The sequence below is a fragment of the Talpa occidentalis genome, unplaced genomic scaffold (genome assembly GCF_014898055.3).
Source record: "Talpa occidentalis isolate TD23 unplaced genomic scaffold, MPIMG_talOcc4v2.1 talOcc4.12, whole genome shotgun sequence".
NCBI lineage: Eukaryota > Metazoa > Chordata > Mammalia > Eulipotyphla > Talpidae > Talpa > Talpa occidentalis.
This window is the reverse complement of record NW_023601212.1, coordinates 33,901,463-33,917,816: the sequence shown is the minus strand read 5'-3', so window position 1 is coordinate 33,917,816 and position 16,354 is coordinate 33,901,463. Positions and strand designations below refer to the sequence as shown.

At 37.9% G+C, this 16,354-nt stretch overlaps 1 protein-coding gene across 1 annotated transcript in view; it reads right to left on the bottom strand.

Annotated features, from left to right (window-relative positions):
* GUCY1A2 (guanylate cyclase 1 soluble subunit alpha 2) overlaps window positions 1-16,354 on the bottom strand; it is a 299,132-nt gene that overhangs the window by 30,201 nt on the left and 252,577 nt on the right. The window contains exon 7 of the mRNA XM_037505696.2: window positions 1,572-1,726. Coding sequence (XP_037361593.1) covers window positions 1,572-1,726 — 155 coding nt within the window. The remainder of the gene's footprint in view (window positions 1-1,571; window positions 1,727-16,354) is intronic.

Genomic DNA, 16,354 nt, shown 5'->3' with positions numbered 1-16,354 from the left:
CATCACTGGCATCATCATAAACCCAATGATTATGAAAAAGATTATAAAGACTCAGAGTACCCAAATGCACTGGCCTTGGGTGGTATGTGTGTGTGAGGGGGATTCTTCTGTTTTCTTTTTCTTTTTTTTTTTGGTCATATGTAAGCAAAGTAAGCTACAGAACTCCTCACACAGTCGATCCATTCTTTATACACAATTTTTAAATGGAATTTCCAGCAGATGTAAATCTACACCAAGTTACACAAACACAGACCATAAGTATTAGCTCTATATTGGGGAAAAATGTAGCCATGGTAACAGCATGGAGGTGAGGGGGTTGGTAGGATCTTGTCCTCCTCGTTCTATGGTCTAGAGGACAGACTGTCATCATCACTGTTCTAGGATGTTTCCAAAATTCAGTTTAATATGGAAATTATGACTACAGCATCTACATCCAGAATTTTGTAAGGGAAATTGGAAGAACTGTAAGAGGAAAAAAAAATATGTAAAAACCCAAAATATGATGTGATTCTTAAGCAACTTCTCCTTGATTTTATATTTGCAAATTCAGTCCCCTTTCTCACCACTTTCTCATGAATCTGGAAATACTTCTCTTTGAAAGACTTTATCTTTTCTTGATTATATATTTGTGGTGTCAAAAGCTTCAAAGTATTACCATTTTTTTATTATAATCAACTTTTGTTATCTCTGTAATTTAAAGTTTCTACTTAAAGGTTTTCTGTAGTCATGTTAATAAAAATAATGGTCAATATTTTGACTTGATTGCTTTTTAATATGATCTCTAAAGTCATCTCAATCATGGAATTAATTAAATAATTTGCACTCCAACAAATAAAGCCAAGGTCAACAGGGTAAAAAAGAGACTCATGCTGTTTTCTTATTCTAGATGAGTTTGTCTTGTTGATGCTTTTGTTTATGCAATAAATATTCATAGAATGCTTATGTTGTGCTAAACATTTTTTTTGCAAGCTTTGGGGATATGACAATGAGGCTGCATAGATATGGTTCCTGCCCATTTGGAGTTTAATTTTTAGGAAACAGACGGATGTCATCTATCAAGCACAAAATAAGGACAAGTTCAGCTGTCAAAGTATGTAGAGTTGTCAAATATGACCTTTAAGATAAATTTAAAGTTTTCTTTGTACCCTGTATTTATTTAACTCTAGAGAATCCTTATTTATATTCATTTTTCAAATGTATAAAAACAAACAAACCCTCTTTCCTGCCTTATTCTTTGATTTTTCTAAACACCAAGGGACTTTCTGCAAATATTAGAGTTCTAGTGTAATGCAGCCCTTTAACATTTGCACTCCTATATTTTAAACCTCAGAAGGACAGAGATTGTGGGAAATGACAAAGTGGCACTTACCTCTCAGTCAAGTCACTCTCTGAGGGAGCAAATCAAAGTTTGTCACCAGCTCAATTTTTTAAGGGGGCAGATCTACTCACGCTATCCTGGCTGGAGGGTGGGGGGGGCGGTGATAGGATCAAGATAAAGAACAGAGTCTCCCAGGAACATAACAGCCACTCAGAGCAATGCTTAAGACTGGAAGAGGCCAGGGGGCACTTACTGGTAAGTGGTAGGACTGACATTGATGCGCCGAGGGTGACTTCCAGATTCGAATTTGCTCGCCAGTGTGACATTGTTTCCAAAAAGGCAGTATCTGGGCATCCTCACCCCCACGACGCCAGCCAGCACGGAGCCCGAGTGAATGCCTATCCTCATCTGAAAAAGAACAAAAGAGGAAAATAATATATTTAAGTCTTCACTCAGTTTGCAATTATTTAAATGAGAGATACCTGTTAATTATGTAAACATTAAACTATGAGTTCCTCAAAGATAGTCTGGGTCTTGTCATTTCTGTGAGCCAACTATCTGCACCACTCTAGTGCCAGTGAACATAGATGCTGTGGAATGAATGAATGGATTAATTATAAAGTCCATTTAATCTGATATATAAATCTGGTTATATTACAAGTTAAATTAGTTTCATTTGTGTATAATGTGCTCTAGCACCTAGAAAGCATATTATTTTCCTTTCAGTTGTTCTCAGATAAAACTATATTTTCCCATTGTAGCACTTAGCACAACTATAAATTAAATATTTACATATTTGCTTGTTTTGTTTAAATGCTGAAATCCCCCATGAGAGAAAGTTCCATACATACATTTCCTTACTGCTGAATATTCAGCACTTAATACTGTAACTTAGACCAAAGCAGGCACTCAATAGTAAGTGATGAATATTGAATATTCCCCTACATGGCATTAAAATAGAGATTACAGAGACTTCAACCCTTGACACAGTCAAGGAACATCAACTGAAAACACTGAGAAGTAAATTAATGCTGTTTTATGTTCTGCCAATCTGGTATGTATTAGTCCGGTTCATGCCTCTAAGAAAACCTTCAACACACAGGGAATATGCACTTGATATAGTAATGATAATAAATGTGATCACAAGGATGAAGTTATACCAACATGGTCTGTACCAAAATAACTAAGGCTAATGGTGAGCAAGTGAGAGACGACATCCTTAGTTCCAGGGCAATATGTGTGACTCTGGGAGAATGGGAAATGATCTTGTCTCGAAATGCCCTCTAGAGACACAAAGAATCACCCCTCACTACCATGTCTGCCTGTCAGAGCTGTGAGGATGAAGAGCCTTCCTTAGAATCACCCTCATGCAGAAATGGAGACTTCTGCATACATCAACCCAAAACAACAGAAGTTGAAATAGCATGATCTAACTGCAGCTTCTAGTAACCTCATCATTTACTATTTAAAAACTGATTCTAAAACTTTTTGGTAATTTGACATGCGGGGAAGAGTCAATATACATTTAAGAAAGGAGAAATAATATAGAATATCTTCCCTACCAGTTAACAAATTTAATATAAACATATCTAGGTATCATAATACTGGTACATAGCTAAATAAGCAGAGAGCACAGAAAGGCTTCCATGACTGACAGTTAGCTTTGAAGATTAGTGAGAAAGAGATGGCATTTCCATTTAGAATTCTCCAGACCAACTGTTTTCATGTGGAAAAATAAATTCCAAGTAGATTAGATCTTAATGTAGAAGTCATTAAAAACTTTACGGCTTTAAAAATAATTGTTTTCATTAAGCCAAAGATCAATCTGTAATATCAACAAAAGCCCAAAATACACAATGGGTGGACTTCATTAATCTCTCAGCGATAACAGTTGCTAGATAAATGGCCTGGCTATCAGGCAGTCCTGTCCCTTTGGTCCCCACCAGGGACTAAGTCTTTCTCACGCTGCACTCCCTCCTACCCTGTGACATACTCCTTGCTAGAAAACTCGAAGCTGAAGCAGGAGTACACTAATGCTCTGACTCAGGATGTAACAAGATACTGAGCAGATGTCCAATGCAGGGTCCGGTGACTTCATTCCTTCTGCCTAAGGGATTTCCTTTTTGATATCTACAGCTAGATAGACAGACAGAGATGTCCTGCAGGTCCACTGGTGACTTCTTTGTTTGAAAAAGGTTTTACTGTATGGGCCTCCCCTGGTGGCGCAGCGGTTGAGCGCTGAGCTGCAAAGCTGCCCACACCCTCTGTAGTACTGGTTCGATCCCCTGCCACTGGCGAGGATCCCACATGGCATGACAGACCTCTCCTGCTGCGCCTGCTGCTCCCCTCAGCAGTGTGCCTTGGTCCTTCCGCCTGTTTTGCTCCCCACTTTGGCTCTGGTGAATTTTCTCACCCTCTCACGCTTCTGACTATACCCTGTGCTTGTAAAAATAAATAAAGAAATATTAAAAAAAAAAAAAAAGAAAGAAAAAGGTTTTACTGTTTCCTATGGGAAATTGGTGATCATCTTAATTCTTCCACTTGTAACATTTTTTTCCATCTTCTGGGTGCTTTCTCTTTTTATCACTAGTTTTGAAAAATGTAGTGGTAGTTTCCTTTGATAGTTTCTTCCTATTTCTTGTGTGTGGGTTTGTTGAAACTCTTGGATCTGTGAGTTTTATAGTTTTCACCAAATTTGGTAAAATTTTATTATTTCTTCAAATAGTTTTTCCATTCATCCCCTGCTCTCCGAGACTCTAATTACATATGTATGAAGTTGCCTGAAATATTTCCACAGCTCACTAATGATCCATTCATTTAAAATATTTTTCTCCCTGTTTATTTGGTATAGCCTCCATTGCATTATCTTCATATTTACTTTTTTAATAATGTGTAATCTCTTATTAATCACATTCATCTCAGACTTTCCTCTCTAGAAGTTCAACTTGGGATTTTTTCAACTCCAATATTGAATAAAATTTGAACATAGGTAAGCCAGTTAAAATTATTATTTTAATACTTTTGTCTGCAAATTCTAAAATTGTTTCATTTTTGAATCAATTTTTGATGGATTTTTCTTACAAAAATGATAGGTCATTTTTGTCAGCTTTTCTGTATGTCTAGTGATTTGGGGTTAGATTTCAGAGAGAATGAATTTGATGGGCATTTTTATATTCTTGAGCTTTGTACTGGGATGAAGTTAAGTTACATGGAAACAATCTGTCTCTCCCAGACAGACTTGTTTGTATATATACGTGCAAGGCAATTCTGGGATGGTGTTTCATTTTCAATTGTTTAAAGTGGGCATTTTACTCCATAATGACTGGAAGCAGAGTGAGACCAATTTTTTCAAAAGGAAATGATCTGAAAAAATTTAAGGCTTTTTATGATGAGATATTTGCTATTTGGATTTAAAGGCAAAAACCTGCTGAGAATTTGGACTGTATCCATAGATTAGCTATTGTAAATAGTGCTACTATAAATATAGGGGTACAGGTGCCCATTTGAATTAATGTTTCTGTGTCCTTTGGGTAAATACCTAGGAGTGGAATTGCTAGGATCATATGGAAGCTCTAGTTTCACTCATAGCAGGAATTTGGAAAACCTAAATAAGGGACCAGGAAAAAAATTAATTATAATGAAGAAAAAAATCACAATCAAAAAACAACTATAAACCAGAGACACACTATGGGGTGAAGGGGGGAGGAGGGATTAAGGTAAAAATAAGGGGGGGTGGGAATTGTTTGGGGAATATAACCAAAATGAAAATGCATACATACATTGTGCAAAAATGAAAAATTATGTAAGAATTATATAAAATAAAATATATTAATAAAAAACTGCTGAATATTAATATTCCTTTTAAACAGGGTAAATATAAAGCATCTTTCTCGGGCCTCCCCGGTGGCGCAGCGGTTGAACGCTGGGCTGCGAAGCTGAGCGCAGCCTCTGCAGCGCCAGTTCAATCCCTGGCCAATGGTGAGGGTCTCACATGGCACTCAGACCTCTCCTGCTGCGCCTGCTGCTCCCCTCAGCAGTGTGCCTCGGTCCTTCTGCCTGTTCTGCTCCCCACTTTGGCTCTGGTGAGTTCTCTCACCCTCCCACGCTTCTGACTGTACCCAGTGCTTGTATAAATAAATAATCTTAAAAAAAAAATAAAGCATCTTTCTCTAAAACAAGCAGGACATTCTGTAATATTATTATATTCCTTTGGGTTTCTCTTTGCTTTCAGAAGGCCTTTTTATACTGAATTGCCTTGTATAATATAGGCTCACCTAAAAACACCCAGACCGTAGGTGCTGAGATGATCAGTTTGGACCTGTGATCTTTTCTACACAGGAGGAGAGCAGAAGGGACTATCACATTAACATATTTCACAGGCCCTTTACTCTGTGCTTTCTGATGGAGGAAAAGACACCACACCACACACTAACTATATAGAGGATTAATTTAGCTCCACCTATGCCTCCTGTTGAAAGAACTAAAACTGTTTCTTTTCAAATCAATTTCCAGATAAATCCCATGATAAGCTTAAAGGGGAAGAAAGAGGAATAGTCATTAAAAAAAAAAAAAAAACTTTAATGGTCATTTAAAAAAAAAAAATCCTTATCTCTTAGAAAGCCACCTAAAAATGCACAAGAATCTCAACCTCCACAAATGCAGCACCAATGACCACTACTGTAACTCCCACAACAAACAGAACAGGACTCAGAGCTATTTGGTCTTGAGAGTAAGGAGATAACACTGGGAATGATGGAATCAACAGGCCTTTTCTTTTGTATTTCTTCTGACAATAACTTACTGACATTTCCCAGGAAAGTTCTAGATAGAAAGTCAGTTTGTCTGATTCAGTATATGACAAGAACATCCAAGTCAGAGAAAATAGAGATATTTAACTCTCAATGAGGGGTTGAGTTTCATTTGGACAACATTTTTTATTTAAATGGGTTAATCAAGCAGTTACTACTTGCATCCATCTGACAAGTGTGCCCTAAGTAAAGAGGATTATTTTGCACTAAGCCAGTTGTCAATTTGGGTTATTTATGCCACTAAGTGGACACTGGCCATCTCTTGAGACACTTTGGATGTTTACTGCTAGGATAAAGAGCTGCTACTAGCATCTGTTCAGTAGAACTAGACATCCTGAGAACAGTTTCCTGACCACAAAAAAAAAAATTTAGTTCAAAATATCAATTGATATTAACACCAAGGTTGGAAACCCCACACTAAATGGACCTCCAGCAAACTACAAATATTTAGTAAACCAACACATAAAAAATTAAAATATTTTAGTAAAAACCAAAAATTAAATATCAAAGTTCTGATAGATAACACTGTAATTCCCTTTTATTTTTAGATAAAGTTTATGGAAAAAAATAAAGTTTGTCCTAGCAATTTATTGAAAAACACAGTATCTTTACATATCCCGAGGTTAGTTATCTTTTACCCATTCTTCTCTATCTATGGAGCATATGAAATAATGCAAAACTCTGGTACACATCAAAGTTCCCAATTATCAAAGGATTCAGTTATTCCTGTAATATCCTTCTTATTATTTATTAGCTCAGGCTCATAAACAGCTGCATTTTTAGATAACATTCCTCCTACAAATCCTAAAAATAGAAGGCTTATGTACTTTGACTTCAGTCAGCCAAAGCTGTGATTCAGTAAAGAAGGAATGTGAGGGTCGGTCGGGAGGGCAGCACAGATCCATTCGTCCAGCTCTCTCAAACTGAAATGCAGAGGAACACAATGGAGAGAGAAAATGGTAGATCTATCCCTGGTCACCTGGCTCTGTGTTCAACACTCAATAAAAGGCCTTTTCTGAATTGATGCATTCGACTGTTTCTGAAAGGCCCATCCAATTAAGTCAGACAATTAAAAAAAAAATCAGATTTAATCTGCTTTCCCTACTTTATGTACACAGAAGGGCTAGCACTTCCCAATTAAAATCCAGAAAAGAACAAGTCTTATATTAATTAAATCCAACATCAGAAGCCATCCATCCCTTTTCCAGCCTATTGTTCATGATATCCCACGTTAAAAATGGGCAGAAGAGCTAAAAAGACACTTCTCCAAGAAGAAATGCAAATGGCCAACAGATACATGAAAAAATGTTCAACATCACTTGTAATCAGAGAAATGTAAATCAAAACCACAGTGAGATACCACCTTACACCAGTAAGAATGACTCATATTAAGAAAACAGGAAACAACAAATGTTGGCGAGCATGTGGAGAAAAAGGAACTCTCCTACCCTGCTGATGGGAATGCAAACTGGTCCAACCACTATGGAAAGTTGTGTGGATGTTCCTCAGATTACTAAAAATGGAGCTACCAGATGACCCATCAATTCCACTCCTAGGGATCTACCCAAAGGACACAAAAACATTAATTCAAAAGGATACCTGTACCCCTATGTTTATTGCAGTACTATTTATAATAGCTAAGATATGGAAACAAATGCCCCAAAAGAGATGACTGGATCAAGAAGATGTGGTACATATACACAATGGAATATTACTTAACAACCAAAAATATAAACTCATGCCATTCACAGCAAAATAGCTAGAGCTGGAAGGGATCATGGAAATAATCCAGAAAGAAAAAGAAAAATATTGGTTGGTTTCACTTATAGGTGGAATATAGGGGAACCAAATAAGGGATCAGGAAAAAAATAATTATAATAAATCAAAAAACAATTAATAGGCAATTATAAATCAGAGATATTCTGCAGGGGAGTGGGAAGGAGAGGGATCAAAATGGGAGGAAAGAGCATGAGGGACTATGGAGATGGTACATGAATTGGCGGTGGGAGTGTTAAGGGACTAGACCTGAGAAAGGACACTTTGTATAAAAAAGGAAGAATGATGTAAATATATATATATAATAAAAATAAATAAATATCTCCTTACTGGCCTATGCGCCACCCCCCCCCCCAAAAAAAAAAGCCCAACAAACACATGCTTCTGTGCCCTTACTGGTCTCCCATGCAGCCCCAGTCATATTCTGCCCTGAGTGCTCAGCCTATAAAAGGGAATGAAAGCTGTATGTGACCTGTCTTAGTGGAATTTTATCTCATGTAAAAGCTAGAGCAGCTCATCAATATGCTAAAAAGTTGAAAGTGTAAAAGAGGGAAGAACCAGGCAAGGCGGGGTAGGGGCTGGCCAAGGAATGGACACCAGTGAGTGCAGCCTAAGGTCAGGCTAGAGTAGCACTGGTTTGGGTTGGGCAGAGAGCATCCAGGTGGAGTGAAAATCACACACCAGGATCCTGAAGCCTCAAGAGCTCTGGTATGGGCCTCCCTAGTAGTGCAAGAGGTTAAGCACTGCACTATGAAGCAATCAGCAGCCACTGCAGCACGAGTTCGATCCCTGGCCTGCCAGGAAGCAACCCACATGGCGCAGCAGACCTCTCCTGTCTCGACCGCTGCTCCCCTCAGCAGTGTATTTCAGTCAGTCTGCCTGTTCTGCTCCCCACTCTGTCTCTGGTGAATCTTCTCACCCCAACCCCTCACCTCTGGCCTGTACCCCAGCTCTTGTATGCATAAATAAACAAATCTTAAAAAAAAAAAAAAGAGCTCTGGTGTATTGAAAACTGAGGGACAATAATCAAGGGAGCTGGTGGCTAATAAAAATAAAAGGAGGGGAGTGGCAGGACTAAGGCTGAAGGAGATGCCCATCAGATCACTGACAGTAGAATTCTCAGTCTTGGTGTTGTAGACACTTTGAATTGGTTAATTCCTTTTTTGTGGGGAACAGTATTAAGCATGGTAGTATGTTTATTTAGTGTCCCTGGCCTCTATCCACCAAATGCCAACTGCAGACAGAACGAAGAGACTATATTTTGGAAGTTTTCTTGCCTAGCCCATAGGTACAAATTTTATATTCAAGTCTGATTCTACTGTGTACTTAATGGCAGGCGGTTTCTCCAGGCAATAGCACTATTCTTTTTTAGGGAATTCATGGGCACATATTCTCAGTCCCGCAGTTTTGTGGGACTGGCTCCACTTCCAAGATCAAGATTAGGTCCAAACTGGTAAGGCTGTGCCAGTCCCCGGCAGTTAGCAATTAAAGTAGGAAGGAAAGGATCCAATGTAAGCCAGTGAGAAGGCAAATTTTAGGAATGAAGTGAGGTAAGAAGTGCCCCTCTCTCTTCCTCAGTTTGTAGTACTTTTTTTGTGAACAGTGCAGTGTTCAATGCGCAAACATTTATAAACAATGTAGAATGTTCCAGTGAACAGTTCTGATAAACCATGAAGGGGGAGCCAAAGGGCTTGGAACTCTGTGCAGCTCGAGGAGGAAAGCAATGTTAGGTAGACAAACCAAAGACAACATAAAGGAAGCCAAATTCACAGCCATAGCAGTTTTGCAGTTCTCTCTAAGCTCATTTGAAGCTAGTTATACCCCAGGGCTTTTCAGCTATTTGAGTCAATAAATTCCTTTAATTGTTTGTGATCTTGTTTTTCTATCCCTTGCAAAAGAAAAACTCAAATCCATTTTTTTCACTAGCTATGTGAACTTAGGTCACTAACCTCAGTGATGTTTTTATTTGTAAAATAATCACCACACCACCCTCTTGGTGGGGCTGTTAGCAGACCAAAATGAGATAAACTATAGGCCTATAGTGCACACTCAAAAAAATATTAGTTTCTTTCCAACACCTGATGGTACTCGTTGCAATGTTTATGGTGCCAAGAACATGCAGACCCACTTATAATTTGGGACATATTTATCAAATCCAAGTGTCCAAGTCAGACTGAAATGCTTATAAAAATTATGAATTAGCATTATAGAATTAGAAAATACCAATTTATATTGAAATAATACTATGTGAGTGAGACAAAATGTCTAGATTAAAATAGGTCTATCGTAAGAAAGATTTCTACTAGAAAAGATCTGCTATTTACTCATCCTTGTATTTAACTATTGTTCTTAGATTTATGTGATTAAAATTTTAAGCTTTTAAAATATTTTTCATTTTAACACTAATGTGATTAAAATTGCCATTCACATTGCTAGTCAGCAGTGAGGGACACAAGTCCTTCTTTCTTTAGAAATATTTGTTAATATGTATTAAAAAGTTGTATCAGGGTCATCCCCGGTGGCGCAGCAGGTTGAGCGCCATGCTGTGAAGCTGTCTGCAGCCTCTGCAGCATAGGTTCAATCCTGGCCTGCCAGGGAGAATCCCACATGGTGCAGCAGACCTCTCCTGTCTTGCCCGCTGCTCCCCTCAGCAGTTTATTTTTGTCATCTGCCTGTTCTGCTCCCTGCTCTGCCTCTGGTGAGTCCTCTCACACTCCCATGCCTCTGGCCTATACCACAGCTCTTGTATAAAAATAAATAAATCTTAAAAAAAAAAAAAAAAGAAAAAAAGATGCATCATAAAATACTCTTTCTACCAATAAAACTTTCTTTCCATAATAACTAACATTTCCTCAACAAGAAGCAATCAATGTTTTAAAACCTAATTTCAGTGCCCTGTGCTAAGGTGATGGTGCACAAGTACATTGGTGAAGGAAATTCTATGGGGACTACACCTGAGGGGGTAGGGGTAAGAAAACATTATTTAAAAATGAGCAATGATGTAAATTTTTTTTTTTTTGAATAGCTATATATTCATTTTTTTTTTTTTCATGGATAGTGACTTGGTCTTGTGTTTATTTATTTATTTATTTTTTTTAATATTAAATTTTATTTTTATATTCCCCCATACAATTGCAAACGCCCCATTCTGACCCCAATCCTTCCCCTCCCGCCCCCCACCCCCCAACAAGTGTCTCTGGTTCATAGTTTTTTGTTGATTTTGATTTTCACTTTCTTATATTCATTTTCCTGGTCCCTTATTTAAGTTTTCTAGATTCCTGCTATGAGTGAGACCATCCGGTATTTTTCTTTTTCTTTTTGGCTTATTTCGCTGAGCATGATCCCTTCCAGTGCCATCCATGTTGCTGCAAATTGCATGTGTTTATCTTTTTTGAATGCTGAGTAATATTCCATGGTATATATGTACCACATCTTCTTGATCCAGTCATCTATTTTAGGGCATTTGGGTTGTTTCCAAAGCTTAGCTATTGTAAACAGTGCTGCTATAAACATAGGAGTGCAGGTGCTCTTTGGAATTGATGTTTCTGTGTCCTTTGGGTAAATACCTAGGAGTGGAATTGCTGGATCATATGGAAGCTCTATGTTTAGTAGGTCCAGAAACCTCCACACAGCTCTCCATAGTGGTTGGACCAGTTTGCACTCCCACCAACAGTGCACAAGAGTTCCTTTTTCTCCACATCCTCGCCAACATTTGTTGTTGCTAGTTTTTTTAATATGTGCCATTCTCACTGGTGTGAGATGGTATCTCATGGTAGTTTTGATTTGCATTTCCCTGATTACAAGTGATGTTGAACATTTTTTCATATGTCTGTTGGCCATTTGCATTTCCTCTTCAGAGAAGTTTCTTTTTAGCTCTTCTGCCCATTTTTTGACTGGATTATTTTCTTTGTTGTTGCTGAGTCTCATCAGCTCTTTGCAGATTTTTGTGATCAGTCCATTATCATTAGTGTTGGGTGCAAAAATGTTCTCCCAGTTGGTGGGGTTTCTCTTTGTTTTTGTTATTGTCTCTTTTGCTGTGCAGAAGCTCTTTAATTTGATGTAGTCCCAGCTGTTTATCTTTCTCTTCACTATCACTGCTTTGGGTGATGTGTCTGTAAAGATGTCTTTGATATGCAAATCCCGTAGTGTTTCGCCTATATTTCCTTCTATGTATTTTATGGTTTCAGGTCTTATGTCTAGTTCTTTAATCCATTTTGAGTTGATTTTTGTGTATGGTGTGAGGTAGTGGTCAAGCTTCATTCTTTTGCATGTAGCGACCCAGTTTTCCCAGCACCATTTATTGAACAAACTTTCTTTGCCCCAATGCATAGTCTTTGCTCCTTTGTCAAAGATTAGTTGACCATAAATCTGTGGGTTTATTTCTGGATTTTCTATTCGATTCCATTGGTCTGTATGTCTGTTCTTGTTCCAATACCATGCAGTTTTGATGATTATGGCTTTGTAGTATAGTTTGAAGTCTGGGAGTGTGATGCCTCCATTTCCTTCTTTTTTTTTCAGTAGAGCTTTGGCTATTCGGGGTTTTTGGTGATTCCATATGAATTTCATCAATAATTGTTCTATTTCTTTGAAGAATGCCATTGAGATTTTGATTGGAATAGCATTGAATCTGTATATTGCTTTTGGTAGGATGGCCATTTTAATAATGTTTATTCTTCCAATCCATGAGCAGGGGATGTCTTTCCATTTCTTTGTGTCTTATTCTATTTCTTTTAACAGTGTTTTATAGTTTTCTTTGTATAGGTCCTTTACCTCTTTTGTTAGATTTATTCCCAAATATTTGATTTTTTTGTTTCGATAATAAAAGGGGTGGTTTTTTTTATTTCTTCTTCTTCAGATTTATTGTTTGTGTATAGGAAGGCTACTGACTTTTGCGTGTTGATTTTGTATCCTGCCACTTTACTGAATTGATTGATGAGTTGAATTAGTTTTTCTGTGGAGATTTTGGGGTTCTCTATGTATATTATCATATCATCTGCAAATAGTGATAGTTTGACTTCTTCTTTTCCTATTTGGATTCCTTGGATGTCTTTCTCTTGTCTTATTGCTCTGGCTAGGACTTCCAGTATTATATTGAAAAGCAGTGGTGAGAGTGGACATCCTTGTCTTGTTCTAGATCTTAATGGAATTGCTTTCAGCTTTTCACCATTGAGAATGATACTGGCTGTTGGCTTGTCATAGATGGCCTTTATGATGTTGAGGTATGTTCCTTGTATCCCAAGAATTTCAAGGGCTTTTATCATGAATGGGTGTTGCACTTTGTCGAAAGCTTTCTCAGCATCTATTGATATTATCATATGGTTTTTATATTTCTTTTTGTTGATGTGTTGGATAACGTTGATTGATTTTCGGATGTTAAACCATCCTTGTGCCCCTGGAATGAATCCAACTTGGTCGTGGTGAATTATCTTATGGATACATTGTTGGATTCTGATAGCTAAAATTTTATTGAGGATTTTTGCATCAGTGTTCATTAGGGAGATTGGCCTATAGTTTTCCTTTTTTGTGTTGTCCTTATTTGGTTTTGGTATTAGTGTAATGTTGGCTTCATAGAACGTGTTTGGTATTGTCCCTTCCTTCTCAATTTTTTGGAAGAGTTTGTGAAGGATAGGCACTAATTCGTCTCTGAATGTTTGGTAGAATTCATTTGTAAATCCATCAGGTCCTGGGCTTTTGTTTTTGGGGAGGTTTTTAATTACCATTTCAATTTCGCTGCTTGTAATTGGTCTGTTTAGGTGTTCTATTTCTTCTTTATCTAGCTTTGGGTGATTGTAGAGTTGTAGGAATTTGTCCATCTCCTCTAGATTGTTGAACTTGTTTCCATATAACTGTTCATAGTAGTTACTGATTATTCTTTTGATTTCTGCTGTGTCCGTTGTGATTTCTCCTGTTTCATTGATGATCCTGTGTATTTGTGCTTTCTCCCTTTTTTCCTTTGTGAGCCTGGCTAGGGGTTTGTCTATTTTATTGATTTTTTCAAAGAACCAGCTCTTGGTTTCATTGATCTTTTGGATTGTTTTTTTAGTTTCAATTTCATTTATTTCTGCTTTGGTTTTTATTATTTCTTTTCTTCTACTGGGGTTTTTTTGTTGTTCTTTTTCTAGATCTTTGAGCTTCGAGATTAGGTTGTTTCTTTGAGTTCTTTCTTGTTTTTTGATGTGAGCTTCTATTGCTATATATTTTCCTCTTATTACTGCTTTTGCTGCATCCCATACATTTAGGATATTGGTGTCCTCCTTGTCATTCAATTCAAAGAATTTTTTAATTTCTTCTTTGATCTCCTCGTTAGTCCAGTGGTCTTCCAGTAGTGTGGCTTTTAATCTCCATGAGGTAGGATAGTTCCTTGCCTTGTTTTTATGATTTATTTCTAGTTTGATGCCTTCGTGGTCAGAAAAGATGGTTGGTATGATTTCAATCTTGGTGTATCTGTTGATGTTTGTCTTGTGCCCCAGTATGTGATCGATCCTGGAGAATGATCCGTGTGCGCTTGAGAAAAATGTGTACTCCGTTTTTTTTGGGTTTAGTGTTCTATAGATGTCTGTTAAGCCCAAATGCTCTAGGTCCTTATTTAGAGCTTTAGTTTCTTTACTTATTTTTTGTCTTGTTGATCTATCCATTGTTGATAGTGGTGTGTTGAAGTCTCCCACTACATATGTGTTTTCTCTGATGTCCGTTTTCAGAGAGGACAACAGTTGTCTGATATATTTTGGTGCTCTTTCGTTTGGTGAGTATATGTTAATGAGTGTTATTTCTTCTTGAAGTATTGTCCCCTTAATCATAATGTAGTGACCCTTGGGGTCTCTTTTTATTTTTTTGAGTTTGAAGTCTGTTTTATCTGATATAAGTATAGCTGTTCCTGCTTTCTTTTTTGGCCCATTTGCTTGTAGGATTGTTTTCCATCCTTTGACTTTGAGCCTATTTTTATCTTTTGTAGCTAAATGTGTTTCCTGGAGACAGCAAAAGGTTGGGTTTTGTTTCTTAATCCAGGCTGCAACTCTGTGTCTTTTTATTGAAGAGTTTAGTCCATTTACATTTAGAGTTAATATTGATATGTTAGCATCTGTATTTGCCATTATGTTTGTCTTTCCTTTGATTTTATTTATTTATTCTTTTAATAACTTTTTTTTTTTTTGGTCTTCTTTCGTTGTTATTCGTCCCTCTGAGGTTCTGGCTTTAGGATTCCTTGTAGTATTTTTTGGAGTGGGGGTTTAGTCGCAATGAAATTCCGGAGTTTCTCTTTGTCTGGGAAGGTCCATATTCTTTCTTCATGGAGGAAAGAGAGCTTTGCGGGATAGAGTATTCTTGGTTGGCATCTGTTTTCTTGGAGTCTGTTGACTATGTCCCTCCACTCTCTCCTTGCCCGTAGTGTTTCTTCAGAGAAGTCTGATGTCAGCCTGATTGGTTTTCCTTTGAATGTTATCTGTTTCTTCCCTCTTGTCAGCTTCATTATTTTTTCCTTGTCCTGGATTCTTGGGAGCTTTACTATTATGTGTCTTGCTGTGTTTTTCCTTTCGTCGTGGAAGTTTGGTGTTCTTCTTGCTTCTTGTATATCAATTTTCAGCTCCTTCTTCTCATTTGGGAAGTTCTCTTCAATTATATCCATGAATATTTTCTCTGTTCCTACATCTCTCTCCTCTCCTTCTGGAATTCCTATAACTCTTATATTTCCTTTCCTCATGGAGTCAGATAGTTCCCGAAGTCTTTCTTCATTCTTTTTCCTTCGTACTTCTCTTTCCTTTTCTGTTTTGGTTCTTTTTATTTCTGTGTCTTCAAGATTACTTATTCGTTCTTCCATTTCATCTATTCTGCTTTCATTGCTTTTCCCAGAGTTCTTTAGTTCCTCCATTAATTCTTTGATCTCCTGCATTTCTCTTACTTCCCTCTTTAGGGACTCAATTTCCTTCTTCTGATCTATCACTTTTTTAATCATGGCAATTTTAAATTCTCTTTCTGGAAGGCTCAGAAGTTCTTCCAAGTTGCTGTCGTTGCAATCTGGGGAGTGGTTTTCTTTTTGTGGTGTGCTTCTTTCCTGAGGAGTTTTTAGGTTGCGTGTGGTTTTTCTACTCCCTACTGTCTGTTTTCTAATTTGTCGTATGCGTTGGGACACTGTGTTGCTCGGACTGACTGACATCTTGGGTGAACTTCTCCGCTCCCCTCTGGCTCTTCCAGGAGCCATCTCTGTCTTCTGGGGGAGCTTTCTGCTGGTTTTAGGCAGTTTTTACTGAAGAAATGTCCCTGTTCTCAAATGGCGAAGCGGGATGCAGTCCCTGCGCCTCCGGTTTCAGGCACACTCTTCTGCGCCCCCAGTCTGCCCCGGACGTGGGTGCCTGCTCCCTCTGTGGGCTCAGACTGCTGGTCGGAAGGGGCCTGGCGTGGAATAACTTCCCGGCTGGCCACTGCAGAAGCCTTCTGCCCTTTTCAAGCAGTCTTAAGA